The 23,460-nt window shown below is 43.6% G+C and overlaps 3 protein-coding genes and 1 long non-coding RNA gene across 6 annotated transcripts in view; 2 read left to right on the top strand and 2 right to left on the bottom strand.

Annotated features, from left to right (window-relative positions):
- The window catches only part of CCDC109B (coiled-coil domain containing 109B), a 64,441-nt gene extending 60,515 nt beyond the window's left edge, over window positions 1-3,926 (top strand). Inside the window, exons 4-8 of the mRNA XM_014955593.1 lie at window positions 251-355; window positions 576-736; window positions 1,578-1,781; window positions 2,764-2,880; window positions 3,734-3,926. Of these exons, the coding sequence (XP_014811079.1) occupies window positions 251-355; window positions 576-736; window positions 1,578-1,781; window positions 2,764-2,880; window positions 3,734-3,811 (665 nt within the window). The 3' untranslated portion in view covers window positions 3,812-3,926. The remainder of the gene's footprint in view (window positions 1-250; window positions 356-575; window positions 737-1,577; window positions 1,782-2,763; window positions 2,881-3,733) is intronic.
- Window positions 3,927-4,267: 341 nt separating this feature from the next.
- CASP6 (caspase 6) lies at window positions 4,268-15,104 on the bottom strand. Of its 3 annotated transcripts, XM_014955589.1 has the most exons (9): window positions 14,974-15,104; window positions 12,779-12,820; window positions 11,988-12,030; window positions 10,006-10,152; window positions 9,509-9,585; window positions 8,888-9,063; window positions 6,180-6,336; window positions 5,447-5,564; window positions 4,368-4,727 (listed from the first exon to the last, which is right to left on the bottom strand). In XM_014955589.1, exons 1-9 carry the CDS (start codon window positions 15,002-15,004, stop codon window positions 4,592-4,594), a joined length of 927 nt encoding a protein of 308 aa, XP_014811075.1. In that variant the 5' UTR covers window positions 15,005-15,104; the 3' UTR covers window positions 4,368-4,591. The 3 variants fall into 3 exon arrangements, with proteins under 3 accessions (XP_014811074.1, XP_014811075.1, XP_014811076.1); XM_014955588.1 differs by lacking the exon at window positions 5,447-5,564 and having other exon boundaries at window positions 4,268-4,727; window positions 14,974-15,097; XM_014955590.1 differs by having other exon boundaries at window positions 4,585-5,564; window positions 14,974-15,090.
- LOC106895922 overlaps window positions 14,549-23,460 on the top strand; it is a 16,144-nt gene continuing 7,232 nt past the window's right edge. Inside the window, exon 1 of the long non-coding RNA XR_001413546.1 lies at window positions 14,549-15,018. This is a non-coding gene — a long non-coding RNA (uncharacterized LOC106895922). The remainder of the gene's footprint in view (window positions 15,019-23,460) is intronic.
- Window positions 18,545-23,444, bottom strand: PLA2G12A (phospholipase A2 group XIIA). The gene is made up of 4 exons (XM_014955591.1): window positions 23,201-23,444; window positions 22,096-22,172; window positions 20,704-20,869; window positions 18,545-20,127 (listed from the first exon to the last, which is right to left on the bottom strand). Exons 1-4 carry the CDS (start codon window positions 23,406-23,408, stop codon window positions 20,009-20,011), a joined length of 570 nt encoding a protein of 189 aa, XP_014811077.1. The 5' UTR covers window positions 23,409-23,444; the 3' UTR covers window positions 18,545-20,008.

Here is a 23,460-nt window from a genome sequence, read left to right as displayed (position 1 = left end):
CACAAGAAAATGCAAGTTTGCTCATGGCAGTGACAAGTCCAAACACCGCTGCTAGAGAAGGCATCAGGGACACACTCTGCATTGATGTGCTCCTCCTTACTGTTTAGTATCAGTCACAAGAGTTACTAAAAGTACAATTCCCTTCCAACCATTATTAATGAAGAATTCTAGCACTTTGCCAAAGGGTTATCAGCTCATGATTAAGATTCCTTATGGTAAATTATTTAGAACTTAAATCTTTCTTCTGCAGATGGTAGCAAAGTCTCTCATGCCACCTTGATGGAGGTCTTATTGATGAATGACTTTAAACTGGTTATCAACAACGCAGCATACAGTGTGTCACCTCCTGTAAAAGGTAAGAGCGATGCTTAGGAGCTCTCATTATTTCACTTCATCGAGTGAAAGGTGTGGAAAGTCTCAGAAAACTGGAACCTGTCTGGAGAAAGGAATTTCTTTTTTTTTTTTTCTTTTTTTAAACCATTGGATGGTCCTGCTTTTTGGGGTTGGAGGTGGGGAGAGAATTTAAGAAGGCCGAGTTCCTGAAATGCTTTATATAGCAAACATTTTCTTTTCAGATAAGCTGAGTAATGAGCACGCTACTGAAATGGAAGATATCAAGTGCTTGGTTCACAGACTGTTCGTGGCTCTACATTTAGAAGATCACCAGATCAGGAAAGAGAGAGAGTTGCTGCAGAAACTGGACCATCTTAAAGAAGAGCTTCTCCCTCTTGAACAGGTTAGAAACTGCAGATTTTTTTGATTTCTTTTTTTAAACTCAACGGCATTTCCTTTCATCAAGTCCTGTGATAGAAAAAAAATCATCATGAATGGCCAGGGTGTGCCTTGGTTTGTTTGCTAAGTAAACAAGGCTCAATTCAAATATAATTCAGATTATTTTCAATTCAGTTCTTTTCCCTCCTGTGATGCATATGCCTTGGGTAGAAAGCACACCACCTGGAGAAAGCTGTCATGAAGGAGCCTCAGCAGAGCTTGTGTTGAGATTGAAAGTCCATTTAGTCACCCGTTGCTGTATGAGCTCTAAATACCCATTCCAGAAATCAATAGTGAGGTAGAAATACTCCGTGGCTTAGGCTAAGGTTTTCTGTATCACCAAGGCAGCAAGGCAAACTGCTTGGGCTAATGGTTGCCATAATCCAAGAAGGAAAGGTATGAATGTTGCTCTGGGGCAGGCTGAGCCAGCCCAGCGTGAGGAGAGGCAGCAGAAAGAGCCCGACAAAGTGGACAAACTTTTCCTTGGCTTCAGCCCTGCTTCGTGAGGACCAGCTTCAATGTTGACCAGAGCTGCCTTGAATGGTAAATGGAAATGGTAAGGTAAACATCAATCCTGAGGAGTGGGAAGGGGGGGATTAAAAGCAGGATTTCTTGGGGGACAACAGCCAGATCCAGCTGCCCTTGGATTTTCAGTCTTTTCTTTCTCTGCAGGACAAGTTTGTAAGGGGAGTTGGGAAAAGATCCTGACAAAGGATCTAGCCCCGCAGGAGAAAACATAGTTGAGGAGCCGCTCATCATTTGCACTCCTGGTTGCTTGATCAGGTTTCTCTGTTTCTTTTCCTTAGATGAAAGCCAGAATCATGGACAGTGCAGATGCAAAGACCTCCAGGCTCCTATGGGTCGGCCTAGCTCTGATGTCAACCCAGGGGGGAGCGCTGGCCTGGCTCACTTGGTGGGTCTATTCCTGGGACATCATGGAGCCCGTCACGTACTTCATCACTTACGGGAGCGCCATGGCTTTCTATGCCTACTTTGTCCTTACTAGACAGGTGAGTCCTCGGTTTGTAAAGGTCTGGAGTGTGGTAAAGGAGCATAACTGACTCTGAAAGTCACAGTGTTTGGGCTCTGATGGAAATCCATTCAGTGAGTAGCCTTGCCATCGGACAGGGACTTGTTTGATGCCTGGTGGGGCTGGATGTGACCACTCCACCACACAAAGTCAAGCCTGGAACTGTTACGTGTGAACTGGAGACCAGCTGCTGAGCATAACAGCTACTGTAAGGTTTCCTAACCCAGGGAATGAAAAGTGATGGAAGAAGTCTGTGCCAGTTTGTGACTGCTGCCTTACAGCAGGCCAGGAAGCAAATAATTGAAAAAATAGCTTTTGTTTGCTGGAGTTTATCTACAAATGGCTCAGGTTGCCAAACTGTTTGGAAATCTGGCGGTTGCATTATTGAAATATGCCTAATTTAGTGCCTGAAAAAGTGTTACTGCTTTGTTCTTCATAATCTGATTGCTTTTCCTTGCCTTCAAATGACTGGGGGTAAATGTGGGACAGCTGCAGTGGGGCAGCAAACAGGCACTGTTTAGAAGAAAAAGGTTTGCTGAGTAACAAAAATCCAGACTTTAACTGAGCTGCACGATGCAGGCTTGTCCTGGGATCCTGTAAGACTTGGAGGAATGTGTCTTCTTCCTGTTTCAGCTCTGTACTTTACTCCCAAAGTGGACATCCTGATGTCAAACTTTCTGTGATGCAAAGTCCTAAATATCACACTATGTTTTTATTATGATTAAAAATTCGTTGAGACGGAATAGAAATGATTCCTACCCTGTGTCTAAAAGGCCCTATATAACTTATAAGGGCACAACTTCATACGTGGCCTCTTAACAGAACATATGTGTGTGTTGAACTAGATACATTTTCCTGAAACAGGCTGAATTTCTATTGAAAACTCATTTGTGCAGATAATCATCTGACCTCTGCTCAGTCTTCTTGCTCACCCCAAATATGTGCCCTGCTTTCTTCACCAGGACTACATTTACCCCGACGCCAAAGACAGGCAGTTCCTCCACTACTTCTATCGGAAATCCAAAAAACAGCATTTTAATGTGGAACGATATAACAAGCTCAAAGAAGACCTGGCAGAGGTAAATACAGGCCTTAAATAATGAAGTCACTTCTGGGTTAAGACGTTTTCAGTAACCTCTCAGCTAACAGAAAACTGACCTCAAGGTTTGTTCCATACGTTCAAAACAGCGTATTTAGTGCTTATCAGCCAGTTTGAGCTGTTTAAATAACCACGCGGTCTTTGCAGTGAGGTATAAACTACTTCAGTGAGTCGTCAGAAAGGGAGACCTTCGTGAATGTAATTTAAAACAAACAAGTCAGTTTATCAGCCCTACCTGTCCATTTTTGCATACTGGAATGTGTTGTGGGTTTGGCCATTTCAGCAGAAGGGTATATTGCTTTGGAGACAGTGAGCTTGTTGTGCTGCTGGGGTAACACAATCCTCTCCTTCCCTCGGAAGGAGACTCTTGCAGAGTTCAGCATTTGACATCTTCATCCTATTCCTCAGGCAAAAGGCTTAGATTTCCATCCAGTCACCCCTGTTCTGTAAAAGGCGGTGAGGTGCGTGCCTGGGAGAAACTTTGTCACCTTCATGAAAAAAAACGTAGTGGATCCCACCCCTCAATTCTTACTGCCCCGTTCCATCTCCCCAGGCCTGTGTTCCATGTCTCATTAAAGAAAATTGAATTGAATTCTGTAATTGTGATTTCAGGAAGCTAATACTTTGGGGTGTGGGTGGGTGGGCAGGGCACATGCTTCTCTCCGGTGGGCTGAGCAGGTCTGGAGATGGGCAGGAAATCTCCCATTTGATTAGTTTGGTTTGTTGTGTAAGACCAAAGCCTTCTGAGAAAGGAAAGACAGGGGATGTGTGAGAGAGGAGGAGCAAACAGAGGCTGCAGAAGGATGAACTCTCACTCTTTCTTGCCCTGGCAGGCAGAAGAATCCCTGAGGCGCCTGCGCCACCCTCTGCACCTGAGGCTTCCCATCCAGGAGATCAGGGACAAGGACTGACTTTGGTTTTGTATATATTGGAATTGCCCTTTTAGAGGTGATACAAACATTTAGTTACTCGTCAGGAACTGGATTCTTTTGACCACTATCGTTTTGAAAGTTGCAATAAATATCTTCAAAAATGATTTGGTCATTTGATGGTTCGGGTTTGTTTTCTTAAATGCTATAAAGAAGCTGCTGAAGCAAAGTTCTTCAAGATAGTTGTCAAATCTCATTAGCAAAACTGAGGTCGTTCTGCTTGCTGCTAAAATGATGGGCATATTTTATAGAACAAAGGCTGCTGATAGAACCATTTTCTGCATTGAGTATTAAGGATTTTGTTTTTCCTGAAATTCCTCGTTTTCTTGCCTTAGCTCTGTGCTTTGATGTAACACCATGGATGGAGGTTAAACTTGCATTACAAGGAAGCTTTTTTAGTAAATATTGCTGGAAGAGGAAGATATACCCAACTCAACATAAAATCATTTATGTTTTGGTGTTGCATTTTATTGAAAGAATTTATCAAAACATTCAAATGCATCCATTCATGATTTATAAAAACCTTAAAAAAGTAGCCATAGTAAGATTTAACATCTGTGATTCACAACATAATACATGGAAAGACTTAACCAAAGCAGAGCCAGTAAACCGATTCTTTTATCCCCAGGAAAGTGGATTAAGGCACTTTTCTCAGCTTGAGTTCTCCACTGTCCCCCAGAGTTCAGGAAGAGGCTGATCCAACACCAAGGCCTGAAGTACGAAGGTCTGATATGTTGTACCCAAACCAGTGCACAGAGCTGCCTAGAGAGGTCCAGCAGCTGTAAGTGAAGCTGGAACCTTGCAATGATTTGCTTCAGAGATGTGTAGGAGGTGACTGACCCAAAGCCACGCCAAGCAAGCTGTTCCTGGTCTCCTTTCACCACCGCTTGCTTTTCTCCTGAGGATGCAAAGCACCACCAAGCTTTAATTGCACCCTAACTGCAAATGACGTGCAAGCATAAGGAAGCCCTTTATCTATATTAATGCTACAGTTGTACTCAAGGAATTAATAGTTCCTTTTTAGTGTTGAGAGAAAAGAAAAAATGTCTAACAAGCTATAAATTGACAGAAATTGGAAGGTAAGGGATACTGCTGTCCACAGACATCAAAAGATGTCCTGTAAACTGTGCTCTTGGAGCCAGAAAAGCTAATCTAATACAACATTTGAAATGTTTTGGAGATAGTAAAATATGCAATAGTTAGCAATCAAGTAAAAAAGTTTTAAGAAAATATACTAATCTAGAGTACTGGTTTCAGTGAAATTTGAGCACCTCTTAACAGTTTTGCACCAATCAGCTTTTCCCAAATTCCCTGAGATGAACAGAGCTGTCGTACTAGATTTAAAATGCTGTAAGATTTTAGCAACTATTATGTATACAAAGTATCATGTTTTATCCCAGTGTTTTTGCAGACAGTCTTGTAGAATATTAGTCTCCTGGACTAACGTGGTGTGTTTTTGACCTCTGCAGTGAGTGTTCTCATTGTTAAGCACCAATCTACTTAGATTTTGGGTGAAAATACAATTTTTTAGTTAACATTGAAGCAAAACAGGGAATCTGTTTTTTTCCTATAGCATTAATGTCACGGCACATATCCACTCTGCGACAAGATACTTTCCTGTTAACGAGAGTAAGAATTTCTGTGAACTCCAGGGAACAGCTGTGCTTCCTAAGCACCTCACACAAATCTTGAATGTACCAGGAGCCGTCTACAGTGTTACGATGAGAAAAGTAACCTATTGTAGAACAGGAACATAAAATTATATCCGAAGGTAAGTAGTGATGCCACTTGAAAAATATCCATGAGAGTTACTGCTCGCCAGCTGCATCCATAAGGGATTACTAATGGGTGTAAATCTTACTTTGCCAATTATGTGATTTCATTATAGATGGGAGATGGCTTTGAGGTCGCTTAGAGTGCTCAGCCAAGAGGAATGTGCTTCAGGGAGCGGTAGCTTAAAGGACTGTGTCTGCACGTTGGAAGAGAGAAGGTGGGACTGAGGACAAGAAACACAGAGGACTAGAGAGGACAGCCACGTAGTGCAAGCAAGTTTATAAGCCACCAGAATCCTACAGTCCTGGAAAAGATGGGAATGCTTGCTGTCAGCAGACAGCTCAGCAGCAAGATTATGATGAGAATGCTTCTGCTTGGCAAATTAACTGCAACCTTGATAGCTTATTTTCACTTTTTCCTTAACACGTGAAGCTCTCTCCTAGACAAGATGTCACTTATGAGACATGCAAAACGGATGATCTGGAACCGTGCTTCTTACTTTGGCTGCCAAATGAAGAAGTGTTCAACCTCTAACAGCGAAGCATTAGAGATGAGGTGTAAAATACTAGGAACTCACCTTGTGCCACAGAGTAGCACATGATAAAGTCTGCACCAGCAGGGAGGGTATAGACAGCAGCTGCGTCCACTTCAGTCTCATTGACAATGGATCCATCGCTAGTGTCTGTTGAATCCTGAGCAATAACTGGATCATCATGTTTATCACCACGACATGCCTGTGGGTGAGAGGTATTGTTATGCTTTCACCCCTGCCAGGCTCACCTACGATACTTCTGACCCTAACCCGAGGGGACTTCTGTTCAGTGGGTGTTGTACATTACGAGTCTGCATGCAGAAAGACCCATGTGCTTCTCTATCAACTAAAATATTGGTGATGAAGTCCAGTGACAGCTCTGAGATATCACAGAATTGCTGAGATTGGAAGGCACCTCTTGAGATCATCTCGTCCAACCCCACTGGCTCAAACAGGGTTAGCTAGAGCAGGTGGCTCAGGACTATGTCCAGTCAGCTTTCAAGTATCTTCATAGATGGAGACTCCACAGCCTCTCTGGATGACCTCTTCCAGTGTTTGACCACCCTCACAGCAAAAAAGTGCTTCCCTTTGTTGAGATGGAATTTCCTGTGTTTTAATTTGTGCCAGCTGCCTCTTCTCCTGTCACTGGGCACCACTGAAAAGAGTCTAGTTCCTTCTTCTTTCGCCCTCCCACCAGGCGTTTCTAACATCGATAGCATTCCCCTGAGCCATCTCCTCCAAACTGAATTAAAATTGAAATATGTAAATATTTTTCCATCTTTGGCACCTGTTTAAAAACAACCAAAGCTAAATGAATCCTAATGAAAGATGAATTAACAATGTGCTGATTCTTGCAGCAGCCTTGTGCCTAAGGAAGCTTTCATTTGAAAAAAAAGGTAATTCTTAGAATCGCTCTATGAAATACTACAATTATAGGTTCTTATTTGAGTTTGCTAATTGTAATCTGGAGAAAGAACGGATAAAGCCCTGCATAACCTGGTGTGACTCTGTAACTGACTCTGCTTTGAACAGGAGCCTGGGCCAGAGATCTCCTGAGGTCCCTTCCAACCTGCATTATCCTGTGAACCAAGGAGTGAAACAGGAGGTTACATGCCCTTACGTGGCTTTACTTGACCACTTGGCACAAGCAGTATTTCTGAGACAGTAAACCCATAAATTGATACTTGAAATTCTGCAGAGATGCCAAGTATTGGTTATGGACAGAAAAGAAACAAAATAAAACCATAAAGAAAACCAGAAAAAACATCACCACCAAACATAAAACCCACAAAAACCAGCTTCTGTAAGGATCTAAAAAAAAAAAAAGGTAATTCTTAGAATCTCTCTATAAAATACTACAATTATAATCTGCTGAAGGCCTTCCCTTTGTTGAGATAGAATTTCCTGTGTTTTAATTTGTGCCAGCTGCCTCTTCTCCTGTCACTGGGCACCACTGAAAAGAGTCTAGTTCCTTCTTCTTTCGCCCTCCCACCAGGCGTTTCTAACATCGATAACATTCCCCTGAGCCATCTCCTCCAAACTGAATTAAAATTGAAATATGTAAATATTTTTCCATCTTTTGCACCTGTTTAAAAACAACCAAAGCTAAATGAATCCTAATGAAAGATGAATTAACAATGTGCTGATTCTTGCAGCAGCCTTGTGCCTAAGGAAGCTTTCATTTGAAAAAAAAGGTAATTCTTAGAATCGCTCTATGAAATACTACAATTATAGGTTCTTATTTGAGTTTGCTAATTGTAATCTGGAGAAAGAACGGATAAAGCCCTGCATAACCTGGTGTGACTCTGTAACTGACTCTGCTTTGAACAGGAGCCTGGGCCAGAGATCTCCTGAGGTCCCTTCCAACCTGCATTATCCTGTGAACCAAGGAGTGAAACAGGAGGTTACATGCCCTTACGTGGCTTTACTTGACCACTTGGCACAAGCAGTATTTCTGAGACAGTAAACCCATAAATTGATACTTGAAATTCTGCAGAGATGCCAAGTATTGGTTATGGACAGAAAAGAAACAAAATAAAACCATAAAGAAAACCAGAAAAAACATCACCACCAAACATAAAACCCACAAAAACCAGCTTCTGTAAGGATCAAGTAAAGGGACTTGCCTGGAAGGTAACAGTGAAGGTTAGGAGTTTTTATACCCTTCTTCAGCCTCACCCAGGGCTGTGAGGACTGAACAGCAGCAACTGAGCTGAGTTCGTACCCAACCTTCTCAAAAAAAAAGAAATGGTGCTGTCTTCTCTGCCATTAAATACACACCAACAGCCAATCCAACATGGGCTTAATTTGGGTTGCTCTTCATAAAATTACTTCTTATTAAATACAGCTAAAATCATAATATTAATACTTGTGTACATAAATGGTTGGTTTTTTTAAAAAAAAAAAATAGAATCATTGTGTTGAATGCCTTTAAGGAACAGTTTTCCAAACCTTCTTTCCTAAAGGTGCAAAAACTTTCCCTTGTGGAAAGACTGTTTCAGGAAAACTAATACACACCAACAGCCAATCCAACATGGGCTTAATTTGGGTTGCTCTTCATAAAATTACTTCTTATTAGAAAAAATTAGAATCATTGTCTTGAATGCCTTTAAGGAACAGTTTTCCAAACCTTCTTCCCTAGAGGTGCAAAAGCTTTCCCTTGTGGAAAGACTGTATCAGGAAAACGGACTTCTGTATTACAAGAAGACATAGGTCAGCGCTAACTCCACCGAATTCAGAAACAGACACCTTACCTGAATGATAAAAATCTTCGGTTTGCCTACCAGACTCTGACACTTGTCTCCTCTGAACATGTCTGTGATTGTCTCAATTTTGATTTGGCCATCAAAAGCATAAATGTGATCGTCCTCACCATGACTCAGGAAGACACAAATAAAGCAGTCGGCATCGCTGTGGTCATCCTTAGAGGCTGAAATAGTCAAGTGGTGTTTAAACGACTACACAGTGATCTTCAGGTTTAACAAACATTGTACATTTCTATCATATAATTTAATCTCCGATCAGTCCTTTGTCAAACGAACCCTGTTTTCAGATTGTGTAACACTGCAGAGATGTGAAGGTGCAAGGATCAACATGGCTGAAGATAAGGGCCACTTCAAGTAAAAAAAATGTTACTAACTCCTCCCACCTGCAGGTACTTCCTTTCATCTTTTAACACCTTCATTAGTTCTCTCCACAGAAGCTTCACTTACATTGCAATAAAATTCTCTGAAGTCTAACCCCTAAGTCCTTCTCATGATAAACAACTACCTTACAAATATTAGTTTAAGTTAGAAAAACAGAGAGAATGGAAGGAAATATATCTGGAAATTCTGCTACAAATAGTTAGACACAACCAACGTACAGTCTCCTACCTTCATGAATTGTCTGCAGCACTTCTTCTGCTGGCAGATCTTCAAAAACTCTGACTTCAAATCCAAGGCCTGTCAAACTATTGTGAAAACACATCAGTATCAGTAAAAATCTTGCTCAAATTACACATCAGTTGCTATCAACTCAGTTGCTTTCCCTGTGAGAGAATGAATATTCATGTTTATGCATTATTTATGAAAAAAACCTACTAAACTTGATCTTGAACTCAAACTAGCATCAAATTGAGGTGTAATATCTAATGTTACTTCACAGAGTTTGTTCTAAGAGAGGTCTGGACACACTGAAATGATAGGACTTGTGCCAGCAGTTTCTGTGACTCACAGGTTTTTTTATTATGGCTTTCTTTGCCAAGGTTGCATAGGTGCTGATGTCTGCAAAACCTTTGGTTCTATACTTAAATGTAAGACTTAGGTTACTGCTTATTTGACCATGATTCCTGAAGTTTAGCTTTTTAAGCTTGACAAACCAAGTTTCTTACGTGCGGCTCAGATTGTCTCTGTCTGCAGCAGTCCCACGTCTGAATCCCAGCTTCAAACGCCAATTGAAGTGCTCGTGATTGAAGATTAATGCAACTCCCCTTCTTTGATGGTTCATTTTGTATTGCACTGCAGGGTCGAGTGATTGCCTGTTGCCAGAGACGGAAAACATTCTTGATAAATGTTAATGTGTACCAGAGTTTATTTGGATTTTGGCAATTTATCTTCCTTGGGATTCAGCTAGATGTAGGGCTAGTAGGGATTTTGGACAGCTAGGCCCCTAGGTCCTGGGAATGATCATTAAAACATGGTTCCCTAAATAGTTCTTCCTCTGCTCAGCTGTATTCACTGAGTGGGTGAGGCCAAGGAAGTGATCAGGCAGGTACTTTGCCCTCTCCAGGGCTAGATGATGTTTTAAGGTGGAACAGGAAAAATTCATGGAATCACTATCCCGTGGCCCTTTTACCCTTCTTCTAGAGGAACATATTCCTGTGCAACACCCTATCACTTAGTCTGCTCAAATGTTCCTTAGATTGTGGTGGTATTTTTGCCACAGTCTTTTCACATTGCCCAACGTAAAAGGAGTCCACTCCTAAGAGTCCCTTCTGCATGCCTTCATCGTAAGAAGGGTGGTTCTACACGTGCTGTAGCTAAAACTAGAGATGTGTTCTCTAAGTGGGTGGAGTTGAGCTGAATTATCCAGTCACATTCTTAACAAAAATCAGAAAACCCTGCATTGACCCCACTGCCACGAGCCGTCTCTGTCACTGCCATCAGAACTTTACCTTATATCAAGTGCATCCACTTCTGTGATGTTCTGATTTCCATCTGTTAGAGAGATCAAAAAATGATTTGGTCACTAAATCATTCAATAAAAAGAAACAATGTGAACTTTTGCATCCAGCCTTGAGTTGGATTTTGGCAATTTATCTTCCTTGGGATTCAGCTAGATGTAGGGCTAGTAGGGATTTTGGACAGCTAGGCCCCTAGGTCCTGGGAATGATCATTAAAACATGGTTCCCTAAATAGTTCTTCCTCTGCTCAGCTGTATTCACTGAGTGGGTGAGGCCAAGGAAGTGATCAGGCAGGTACTTTGCCCTCTCCAGGGCTAGATGATGTTTTAAGGTGGAACAGGAAAAATTCATGGAATCACTATCCCGTGGCCCTTTTACCCTTCTTCTAGAGGAACATATTCCTGTGCAACACCCTATCACTTAGTCTGCTCAAATGTTCCTTAGATTGTGGTGGTATTTTTGCCACAGTCTTTTCACATTGCCCAACGTAAAAGGAGTCCACTCCTAAGAGTCCCTTCTGCATGCCTTCATCGTAAGAAGGGTGGTTCTACACGTGCTGTAGCTAAAACTAGAGATGTGTTCTCTAAGTGGGTGGAGTTGAGCTGAATTATCCAGTCACATTCTTAACAAAAATCAGAAAACCCTGCATTGACCCCACTGCCACGAGCCGTCTCTGTCACTGCCATCAGAACTTTACCTTATATCAAGTGCATCCACTTCTGTGATGTTCTGATTTCCATCTGTTAGAGAGATCAAAAAATGATTTGGTCACTAAATCATTCATTAAAAAGAAGCAATTTGAACTTTTGCATCCAGCCTTGAAGTTTAGCTGTTAATGTGAACCAGAAGCTCATTCACACATCAGGTAATTAGGCATGCAGTTAAACACCTTCTTTAGCATTTGTCTGCACCCACAGTCTTTGGAGGCAGTTCTTAAAAGTTCTGACTGCAAGAGTCTGCGTTTTAGGTGGTCAAGATATGCATGTTTTGTAGCTGCCTATGTATCTGTATCAATACAGACATATTCAGAGATCATGATTTTACATAACGAATAGCTGGCCGCATTTATTGAAACAGGGTGTGGGTGGAGTTGAGCTGAATTATCCAGTCACATTCTTAACAAAAATCAGAAAACCCTGCATTGACCCCACTGCCACGAGCCGTCTCTGTCACTGCCATCAGAACTTTACCTTATATCAAGTGCATCCACTTCTGTGATGTTCTGATTTCCATCTGTTAGAGAGATCAAAAAATGATTTGGTCACTAAATCATTCATTAAAAAGAAGCAATTTGAACTTTTGCATCCAGCCTTGAAGTTTAGCTGTTAATGTGAACCAGAAGCTCATTCACACATCAGGTAATTAGGCATGCAGTTAAACACCTTCTTTAGCATTTGTCTGCACCCACAGTCTTTGGAGGCAGTTCTTAAAAGTTCTGACTGCAAGAGTCTGCGTTTTAGGTGGTCAAGATATGCATGTTTTGTAGCTGCCTATGTATCTGTATCAATACAGACATATTCATGATTTTAGATAACGAATAGCTGGCCACATTTATTGAAACAGGGTCTCTAACTCAGTAGTTACAATCATACATAATCCAAAAATAAACTGGTGTTTCTTTTATTTCAGTAATGCTGCTAATGCAAAGCTGAGCCGTCTCTTTGAGGCTGGATGCAGCAGGAGTCATAGCAGGTAGTGTAACAGTATGTATATAGTTAATGGCAACTGAAAAGATGTAAGTTATATACCTTTCTTTCAGCTAAACTACATAGGCATAAGTATCTCCAGCAACAGACTGCACATAAAGGTAGCATTGTGGGAACATGCACGTCTTGGGAGCCCACAGGCCTAAAGACTTGCAGATGGTTAGGCAAAAGTATTTATTCCTTTTGCTTAAACACCTCAATGGGCTATAAAGTCACAGCTCCTACTACCGGTGGAGAGTAACTACCACATTATGAAACTTTGTGCTATACTGTACCTGGGGCGGTTAATATAGGTCGGCTATCCAACTCGACATTGCCTGCAATTAAACAGAGAGGACGGGTCATTTATACATCTGTTTTACAAACTATTCCGTATATACAATACTGCCTTTTCACATGCGGTTTTCACGTCTGATTAAAGCCTTTGGCAAAATAATCTAACATAGCTATGTATGGATCGAAGAGCAAAGTTCATAAAGACATTAGAATAAACTTGCAGAAATCTAGACTAGGCTTCAGAAGCTTTTATGTTGAACAATGTAACACAGGAAAGGGTGGCTGAAAGGAAGCCGCCTTAGTGACAATTGATGCTTCCAAGCTCTTAAGATGTAAATTTCCCACTGGCAAATACTGATGTGCTTTCAGGTGTCAAGTCTAACAGTTATCTCTAGTAACCTGCATGCACAAAAAAAAGCTATTTCAGTTTGCTTGAAACGTCACACATAGGTCACATTCATGACAGAAGTGCTGAAAAACGAGCATAGATAGCAACAATACCCATTCCTGTGGCTTTACTGATAATATGAAGCCAGGGATCTTTAAGACTGCATCTGTATGCTTAAATTCACACTGTGTTTTCGCTTGAGATCTGGCTGATGCTTTTGCCTCAATTTAAGGGGGGGTAATCCACCCCCGAAGAAAACAACAGACCATAAAAATGTGATTGTCAACAAGCTTTTAGACAGCAAATGGTGTCATGTAGACACTGGTAGAACAGAATTCCTGGGCCAAAGGAAACTACGGAAAGATGGTTTTCCTGGTTTTTTTAATCCTATTTAGCCAGTTCCTAGTCTTTAGCTTTCCCTTGCCACTGTCATGTTGCAGCTGCATTCAAGTAACTCTCCTTAAACTAAAAATCGATTGCCCTCCACGGGGCTACTTACTTGTTTTAAATCTTTTGAAGGTGGATCGTCGCAAGGGAATCAAAGTTCAGGCATGCAGTGGCCTGATAACAGCCAGATCTGATAGCCCACAGCCTTGACTACATTTTATTGAATCGTGGAATCACGGAATTGTCGGAGTTGAAAGGAACCTTCTAGAGATCCTCCAGTCCAACTCCCCTGCCAAAGCAGGGTTGCCCAGAGCACATCCCTCAGGATCATCCAGGTGGGGCTTGAAGATCTCCAGAGAAGGGGACTCCACACCCTCCCTGGGCAGCCTCTTCCAGGGCTCTGCCACCCTCACCCCAAAGAAGTTCTTCCTCAGATTGGAGTGGAACTTCCCATGTTCCAGCTTGTGCCCGTTGCCCCTCGTCCTGTCACTGGGAACCACTGAAAAGAGTCCAGCTCCATCATCCTTCAACCCACCCTTGAGATACTTGTCAGCATTAATAAGGTCTCCCTTCAGCCTTCTCTTCTCCAGGCTGAAGAGCCCCAGCTCTCTCAGCCTTTCCTCATCAGGGAGATGTTCCAATCCCTTAATCAGTTTAGTTGCCCTTTCGATATCAACAGGTTTATTGTTTGAGTCAAAGGGCACGGCATTTAGAAAGTGCAAGTAACCAAATAGTACCAAAAAAACCGAAAAAAACCCCCAAAAACACCAAAAAAGAAACAAAACAAATAAACACTATGTCAGCCAAAGAACATCCTCGGGAACCAAACCCACACAGGTGTTTGCTGCTTCTCTCCTTTCTTGTCCTCAGGCTACACATCACCCTCCCTCCTGGGCACCTGAACCCCCTCCTGGGCACCTGAACCCCGGCTGGCCATGGCATTTTCCCCTCTTTTTGATGAATTTTTTCTTCTGTGTTGACAAAGCCGCCCCGTTTCCTTGCCCCCCCCGCAGGCCGGGCCGGGCTCCCCGCCGCTCCCCTCCCGCAGCGATGGCGGGGGGGACGTTCCCCTCAGTGAGGGGAACCGACTTCCTTGTTGGCCGCCGCCTCCCCGCCGTCCTTCTCCCCTCTCGGCCGCCTCTGCCCGCTCCCCTTCCTTCTCGGAAGGGAAGCAAAGGCCGCGCTGCCCACCTCCGGGCAGCGCTCCTCCAGCCTCCGCCGCGGCTCAGCTGAGGGGGAACCCCTGCAAAGACACCCCGTTTTTCCCCCGCGGGGGGCGATCGGTCGAAAGCCCGGTCGCCAGAGCGCGGTGGGCGGCCCGGGGACCGCCGGCGACCGTTTAACGGTCGGAGAGCGACGACCAACCGACGCCCCTCAGCCGGGGGGGCGGCCGCCATTACCTGCCGCCCGCCCACCTACCTGCCGCCCGCCGCTGTTCCGAGCCTGCCATGACCGCCGAGAGAGGTAAACCGGCTCCTTCTTCTCCTGCTCCGCTCCCAATTGTGCCTTCCTGGAGCCGGCCCGCCTCCTCAGCCCGGCCCAGGCCACCCCCTCGGGGGCAGAGCTTTTACCACCCTTTCCTCTGTGAGAAACGGGGCGGGAGAGGACGGGGGAAGAGCCGCGGGGTCCCTGTGGCCGGGGCGGCCGGGCTCCGGGCAAGGGGGGCGGCTGGCGGCGGGGGCTGTAGGGCCTTCCCGGGGGGTCAGCGGGTGCCTCAGCTCGGGAGATGGCGGGGTCCGGCTGCCCTCGGTGGAAACTCCACCGGGTGATGTGTTAAAGCCTCCCCTGTTACTTCTCCAGGCGATCGTGCGCTACCGGTATCACCGCGATGGGTGCTGTAGTGACTGCGTTTTGCTAACCGTTCTGTCACACACAAAAGCATCATCCTGAAATACAGAATCATAGAATGGTTAGGGTTGGAAGGGAACTTAAAGATCATTGAGCTCCAACCCCCCTGCCCTGGGCAGGGACACCTCCCACCAGACCAGGTTGCTCCAAGCCCCATCCAGCCTGGCCTTGAACCCTCCAGGGATGGGGCAGCCACAGCTTCTCTGGGCCACCTGTTCCAATGTCTCACCACCCTCATAGTGATCAATTTCTTCCTGAGATCTAATCTAAATCTACCCTCTTCCACTTGGAAGCTGTTGCCCCTCATCCTATTGCCTATCCTATTACCTATCACTAAACTCCCTGGCAAAGAGTCCCTCCCCATCCCTCCTGTAGCTCCCTTCAGATCTTGGGAGGCTGCTCTAAGGTCTTCCTGGAGCCTTCTCTTCTCCAGGCTGAACAACCCCAGTTCTTTTAGCCTATCTTCATAGGAGAGGTGCTTCAGTCCTTGGATCACCTTTGTGGCCCTCCTCCAGACCCGCTTCAACAGGTCCATGTCCTTGTGCGGAGTTCTCACCTAATGTGGTGAGAAGCTGCTGCATTGACTAAATTGAGATTTTTTTCAAATCTGCATTAGAAGCCCCTTTAAAGGCACACACTCTCTCCTCTGCTGTAAGACAGCTGTTAATCAATATGGATTTTCATTAGGACACCCATGTATGAACCCTTGAGAGCTCTGGATGCAGATAATTTTGCACCTTCGCTCTGTTCTTTGATCAGTTCTCTTTGATGATCATAGAATTGCGAAACCACTAAGGTATTAGAAGAAAGTGCCAATGTATTTTAGCAAATGTGGATATTTGTTAATATTTGTTTTCAGGCAGAGAGGGTTGGCGTTGTTCAGCCTGGAGAAGAGAAGACTCTGGGGAGACTTTGTAGCAGCCTGCCAATATCTGAAGTGGGCCTACAGGAGAGCTGGAAAGAGACTTTTTAGGGCATGTAGTGATAGGATGAGAGGTAATGGCTTCAAACTGGAAGAGGGTAGATTTATATTGGATATCAGGAAGAAATTGATCACTATGAGGGTGGTGAGACACTGGAACAGGTTGCCCAGAGAAGCTGTGGCTGCCCCATCCCTGGAGGGGTTCAAGGCCAGGCTGGATGGGGCTTGGAGCAACCTGGTCTGGTGGGAGGTGTCCCTGCCCAGGGCAGGGGGGTTGGAGCTCAATGATCTTTAAGTTCCCTTCCAACCTAAACCATTTCATGACTCTGATATTCCCAACCTTTTCATTATATGGCACTTACTGTTCATTTGATTGGTTGCATAAGAAACAACAGTTTCTAAACCAAAGCCAGTGACAAAAAAAAAATCCTTCTGTAGAAGAGCTTTGCAGATTTGTAGCATGGATGGGTCTGAATTTTCTATGTGGCCTATTTCTAGGTGGGCACTAGGATAAACTCAAGTGTGAATACGCGCTTAGATATCGCTGCTACAAGCAGAAAAGGAGGCAGGAGTGGGATTTTAGGTATTTGTATCTGGTCTGATTGGCCTGTTTTTACACAGGCTTCTTGAATGAGTAAATCTTTTAGATAAGATGTCTCCCTTTTGGTTGAAGGAGCTATGGGTATTTCTGATTGCCTTTGCATGTTTTCCCCTTGTTTGGACTTGTTATCCTCCGACTGCCAGTAGGCACCTAAATCAAGATAAAACTGTCGTTTAAATTGTCTTTGTGTACACTTTAGTTAGAACGTAATACGTTTAGTGTCTTCTGCTATGAAACATTTAGACCCTTATCCAGCAGACTCATTATTTGCAAACTGCAAATCCCAGACCTCAGCTCACACTAGAGCTGCCCCTAAACCCGCTGGCTGCAAGAATCCTGCGTGAAGCAGCAGCTGCAGAACCTGAAGCTAGGACTCTGTAACAGTTTTCTGTTCAGCAGAGTTGGAACTTGTATCAGCTGTGTTCCTCAGAGCAACAGTTGGCTTAGATCCTGGTAAAACAATCAGACATCTTCCCTGCTTTGTTTTGCTGGAGCATAACAGCATGCTCAAGTCGGCCACTGTGTTCAGATGAGTCACCACCTGAACTTGATCATATCTTTGAAGCCCCAGGTAGCGTTTGACTGGTGTGCATTTCCAGCTCATTTTCATATGTGAAGGTTTTTGTTATACACGCACGTACATGTTTTGAAAGTTTCAGATTGTTGCAGTGACTCTGCACCCACTGTAAGTGGGTGTTTTTGGAAAAAGCGTTATGGATGCATCAGAACTATAGTTCAAAGAAGGGAGTTTGACTGTGGACACACTGCTGTCAGTCAGATCACCCAGAAGAGCAAAATAGCCTGAGGGAGTATTAAGACTTTACTTGTAAAAAAAAAAAAAAGTAAAAATTCACTGCAATATTGAAAGAGTATTACTGACTACAGAAAAGCACACAGTAAATGAGTCAAATGCCAAGAGCTGCTAAATATAGCATTACATTTTTTACATGTACATCAAAATATCTAAGTTGTTAAATGGTATGATTAATCCTGGGGGTAACAGCTAGCCTTCACCTTGGGGCTGTGGCTTGTAAAACGTTATTTTGTATGGTTTGCGGGTAACTGTACAGGAAAAGCTTACACAGTGAAGACTCCCTGGAAGTCAAATGCTTCCTCTGGTTTGCAGGCAGAACTCTCACCATGTCAGTTGTTGTGCTATCTAGCAACGTTAAAGCTCTTTGTAATTTTAGAAATGTTTTGAAGGAAACTCTGGAAGGCTTTCATGGTATAATTATAGGTCAATACAGAAGGGAACAAAAACCAGCTCCTTCCAACAGTGAAAATTGCCTACATTCATTTAAGCATCTAATATAAGCTTGTTTCTACGCAACTCAACCGCCATCTAGTTGAATTATAATGTTTTGGGCTCATTGTGGTACTTCTTTTATTTTAAGCAAGCAATGCCATTCCCATTCCCTGCTTTAGTGCTAAAAGACTTTTAGTGTCCAAACCATCGAATTCCAGAGTAGTAATTCAGAGTTCTTTACATTCTGTGACAGAAAATAAATTTAAAGGAACCAGAAGTTCTCCAAACATGGTTTTGTTAAAACTCTACAGTAAAACCTCTCTTGTGGTGCCACTTCAACAAGTCTGAGAAGAAACAATGAAGCACAGGCAAAGAACTTTAGCAGAACCTTTATTCTCTGTGGCACTTACATTCAGTGTCAGGTACAGTAAGCTCTAGTGAAAAACAAAACAAAAATACCACAAACAACAGTTAAAGAAAAAAACCAAACATATAAAAGTACTTCCAGAGAAGAAATCACATTATAGTGCATGAATCTGGTAAATTTCAAGCTTTTAGCGTGGTTTCTACTCCCTGTTCACAGATGCAATATTTTAATTTTCAGTCCTCTCCTCCTGTGGATTTCTAAGGCAGAATCAGGGCACCAGGAGAGCAAATCAAAATCTTTATGATAGAGGACCCAATGCAAAAGTTAACCAAGGTCTGACAACTGGAGGTCAGCAATGAAAGATCAGTATAGAGAGCAAACCCCAAATAATTCAGACATCAGGTGACTTCAGCGAGAGAAGCCAGAGAGGGAACAGATGACTGAAGTACAGGCTCAGATGTTTCTCAGCCTCACAGAGGTCATGGGAACAGATGAGAGAAATACAGGCTCAAATATCTGTCAGCCTCACAGAGGGCATTTGAAATAAAAATTTAAATAAAACCTTCTTTTACGTTTCATCAGAATGGACTATATGAAAGCAAAGATGAATACAGTAACCAAGTTGTGCCATGAGACAAATATAAATCAACTTCTTTGAACAATATATCCTTTCTATGCATATAATACACAAGACAAAATGTTTTATTTGAAAAATAAACATTTGATTCATTTTAAAAATAACATAGCAACTACATTCCACCATTTTGTCAAATCAAAAGTATATCCTTCGGTTGCAAACTGTTCATTTTAGTGTTTGAGCCTTAAAAGAATCAACATATTTGATCTGAAAAGTGCTGCAGAAGTAAGGCTGATACAGAATCAAGTAGAAATATGCAGTGCAGACGTATACCCTTGCTAAGGGTTAGGGGGTTTTGTTTGTTGGTTTTTTTTTTTTTTGAAACAAAACCATGGGACAGGATACATCAGAGAGAACTGAAAGCAACTGTACCAATAGCAGCATGAAAGTACAGGCTATTAAATAGGCTGTAATAGATCCAATAGGAAAGAGCATTTTGTGTGCGTTATCTGATGTATCCGCTGCTAGTAAACCTAAAATTTGACCTATATTAAAAATGATCTGAAAATTCAGTACAACTCTTCTGTGGCTCTGATTTCTCCACCATGGAGTTAAACTTTATAATGGCACTAGTGTTTTTTGATAGCATACCCTGAGCAGACATCCACCAAAGGAAACTAATTTCAGTTTCCAAGCTTCTGGCATAAAGGGGAAGAGAAGGAAGACTTGGCTCTTTTTTACACTTGGAAGAATATGATAGCAACTTTCAAACCCATATATTCACATCAGTGTTTAATACATTACTGTCTGAAAAGCGTGAAGCTTTGTAACCAAATATTGCTTCATTCCAGCTGAGTCTTTGACTTTATACCATGAGGTCTCAGTATCTTCTTTCAGAGATCTGTCTTATCCTCGTAACGGCACATGCACGCAGCTCTCTGGCTATCCAGGTATGGCTTGCATCCCAAATGTATAACGGCATCAAACAACAGCTGAACAGTTGATTCACAAGCTGCAAGCAAAGAGAGGAGTTCAGTTAAAAGTACTCATTGAATGGAATATGAAACTAACAGAAACTACGCTGGCAAACTGAGAATGATTTTGAGAAAGAAGCAGTCTTCTCTGGGCATAGCAAATAAATTGTCAAATGAAAGATTGAACCAATACACAATCATTTAAGTTGTGAGTAAAGACTTTTCATACGCCAATCAAGAGGAACAAGAAAATTCACTGCATGTGGAATGTTGTCAGTGTTAGAAACAACACTTAATCTTGGAAAGATGAAAGAGCTGCTTTACTTTTTGCATCCAAATTTATGCAGAGGTTGCTATCTTTAACGGCAGCTCAACAAGAACTGAGCAAATATTCACCAGTTCTAACACTAAACACTAACACAATGACTTCTTCTTCTTCTACGTTGTGTCATTTCTCTGCTCTACAAGTGTCTGGGCTGCCCGACAGAAGGACAGAACTAGGCATCTTTCAGCAATAGCACCAGCTTATGAAATAGTGGCATTACTGCGCTGCACAAATATTCTTTACCAAGCCTAGTTAAACTTGAAAAAAAGAAAGGCTTTTTCACACTCACCCTGGACGCTCTCTGAGATTCCAAGTGTTTTCTGGACATCTCTGCAAATTTTGGAGAGGCAGGACTGAAACTGCTCATCACAATCATTTTTTTTATTGCCACAAGTATCGTAGCATCTGTCATGGTGATTGCAGCACTTTGTCATCGAAGGGATGCCGATGTCAAACTGTGAAGAAAATCCCCCCCCTCCTCCATTGGTATTCCAGCAAGAAAGATATAGCACATGAATAGACTATAACAGTTAGAAATCAAAAACTAACGCAATCAATCCAGCTGTCATTTGCTTATTTCTGTATTTTGCTGTTCAGCTCCAGCAAGCCGTGGTGGTTTGACCCCCACCGGTGGCCAAGCACCCACAGAGTTGTTTGCTCACCCCTCTCCGCGGAACGGAGGAGAGGACAGGAAGAGCAAGAGCAAGAAAACTTGTGGTGGAGATAAAGCCTGTTTAATCCCCAGCCACTCTTGGAGCAACATCCACCTCGGAAGCCAAACACACACACACACTGCCCCACCACCCCTCCCTTCTTCCACTACTCAAGCGTGACTCTGTAATATGGAAAATCCCTTTGGCCAATTCGGGTCAGCTGTCCCCACTGTGTCCTCTCTTACCCAGCCCCAGCCCATGCTCTGGGGTGGCGGATGGTCAGAGTGGGGAAAAAAAGAGGGGAAGTCCCAAAGCTGTGCAATCGCCCTTCAGCAACAGCCAAAACCATCAACAGTTTTAGCTAAAAATCCCAAAAGCAGCACCACGCAGTCTGCTGTGAAGAAAGCTAACTCCATTTTAGCTAAAAATCCCAAAAGCAGCACCACACAGTCTGCTGTGAAGAAAGTTAACTCTGTCCCAGCCAGAGCCAGTACATAATCTAACCCATGTTTTCTTTCTTATTTTAAGGAAAATGGGTTAGTGTCAATAAGGACAGCAAGAGCCAGAGCCAGGCTCTCCACTCCCACGGGGCTACTGCTGGTGCTATTCAACACTTTCAAGATTGTGAGAACAAATTAAAAAAAAAACAAAATCAGAAACTAATCATCATCATTCTAGGTTATGCCTACAATAATTTTTTTCAATGGCGAAAATGTTTATGCTTATAATACTAGCATTTTCCATGTGTTTTTATATGTGCATAAAAAAAAAAAAACAAAAAAACCCCAAAATCAGAAATTAATCATCATCATTCTATGTTATCCCTACAATATTTTATTTCAATGATGAAAATGTTTATGCTTGTAATACTAGCATTTTCCATGTGGTGAAGCTGATAAAAAGCAAGGGCACTGCACACGGATGCTGTCTCATCCTTAGAATGGGGGAGGGAAAAAAAACCACACCAACATTGAGGATAGCTGATGCATTAAAGACACATAAAGAAGCCCCCAAATGGAAATACTTACCTGAACTCCAAATAAAGGGGATCCACAACCATTCGGTGGTGAAGGTTTATATCCATAACGAGGAAAGGGCTTTGATCCTGAAAAAAGTAATTGATCATATTTATCATGCCTCAAATAAGAGTTTTTGCACAGAATTTCAGTACTGTCAAGACTCCCCAGGGCATTTGTTGGGCTTAAGAGAGTATCACTTGTATTTTTAACCTCAGCATATATTCAGACACCTGAATATCATAAATTATTACGGAGCTTCAGGGTACTAAGTATTTTTTTTAAAAAAGGGACAAGACACATGAGCAAGGGTTAATGTTAGCTTCCGAAGTTAAAGACAAAAAGAGCTTGAGTTATTAAAATGTACGTGTCAGTTAAGTGTGCAGTATGTATTACATTAAAGAACAGAGTACTTTAGGGTAAGTTCATTATTACTTCTGTGCTTGATACGCAACAGCGGCGCTCTGATTGTTTTAGCTTTACTTTTAATTAAGGGGAACGAAGCACCTCTTTTGTTTCTACAACTGGAACGTGAACCAAATTAAATTAGTAGGGATTGTAGGGTCACGTCTCCCCCCAGCAGGGAGGCAGGGAGTCCCGCATCGCCTGTGAAGGAAGGGCGTGGAGTTAATTTGAAAAATGACCCTTCACCTCGTTTCACTTACCGGAAACGAACCCAGGCCGCAATTAAAAGCCATGGATAAGAAAAAAGAAAAAAGAAAAAAATAAAAAAACCCCCAAACAAATAACCGCGTTTGAAAAGCGCGTGTTGTGGTACGGAGAGGCAATGTCAGGCTGCCCCCGGTCAGGGCGCCACCACCGAGCCCAGCTCCTGACTCAACAAATACCGCAGCCCAGCCAGCCGGGGGCCACCTCAGCCAGCCGGGGGCTACCTCGGCCAGCCGGGGGCCACCAAGATCTCCAGGACCGGGCGAGAAACCCCCCCTTCCCGGCGCGCCGCCCGCCCGGCCCCCCTCTGAGGGAAGCCGCCCGCAGGAGGCCCCCTCAGCGGGACGGGCGGGAGCGCCGCCGCCCGCCCTCACCCTCACAGCCCCGAAGCGGCGGGAAGGAGGGAGAGGAAGGGTCGCCCTCCCCAAACCCCCACCGCCCGCCTCACCGTCGCTGCACTTGTACTGGCAGAGCCCGTCCTCGCCGCCCAGCAGGTCGAGGGCCGCGTTGAGGTACACGTCGATCTTATGCACCCCGTTGCGGATGGTCTTGAGCGTCATCCGCCAGTCGGGGGTGTGCGGGGCCTCCGGGCACCGCGCCGGCCGCGGGCACAGCCAGGCGCAGGCCAGCAGCAGCACCAGCAGGGCCCGGGCCATGCCGAGCGGCCCCCCGCCGGGCGCCCGCTAAGCACCCCCCGCCGCCGCCTGC

The sequence above is a fragment of the Calidris pugnax genome, unplaced genomic scaffold (genome assembly GCF_001431845.1).
Source record: "Calidris pugnax isolate Ruff unplaced genomic scaffold, ASM143184v1 scaffold271, whole genome shotgun sequence".
Lineage (NCBI taxonomy): Eukaryota > Metazoa > Chordata > Aves > Charadriiformes > Scolopacidae > Calidris > Calidris pugnax.
Note: the sequence above shows the minus strand (reverse complement) of the source record. Positions and strands in the feature narration are given on the sequence as shown.

Bases quoted from the DNA above. Each gene is read 5' to 3' on its own strand.
- CASP6 (XM_014955588.1), bottom strand. From the start codon at position 15,004: ATGGCAGGCTCGGAACAGCGGCGGGCGGCAG. The intron at 12,821-14,973 runs GTAGGTGGGCGG...GTTTAATTGCAG, and splicing joins GGAACAGCGGCGGGCGGCAG to GCAATGTCGAGTTGGATAGC. The intron at 4,728-6,179 runs GTGAGTTCCTAG...TTGCATCCTCAG, and splicing joins GTGCTACTCTGTGGCACAAG to GAGAAAAGCAAGCGGTGGTG.
- PLA2G12A (XM_014955591.1), bottom strand. From the start codon at position 23,408: ATGGCCCGGGCCCTGCTGGTGCTGCTGCTGGCCTGCGCCTGGCTGTGC. The intron at 22,173-23,200 runs GTGAGGCGGGCG...TACTTTTTTCAG, and splicing joins CCAGTACAAGTGCAGCGACG to GATCAAAGCCCTTTCCTCGT. The intron at 20,128-20,703 runs GTGAGTGTGAAA...CTTTGCTTGCAG, and splicing joins AATCTCAGAGAGCGTCCAGG to CTTGTGAATCAACTGTTCAG.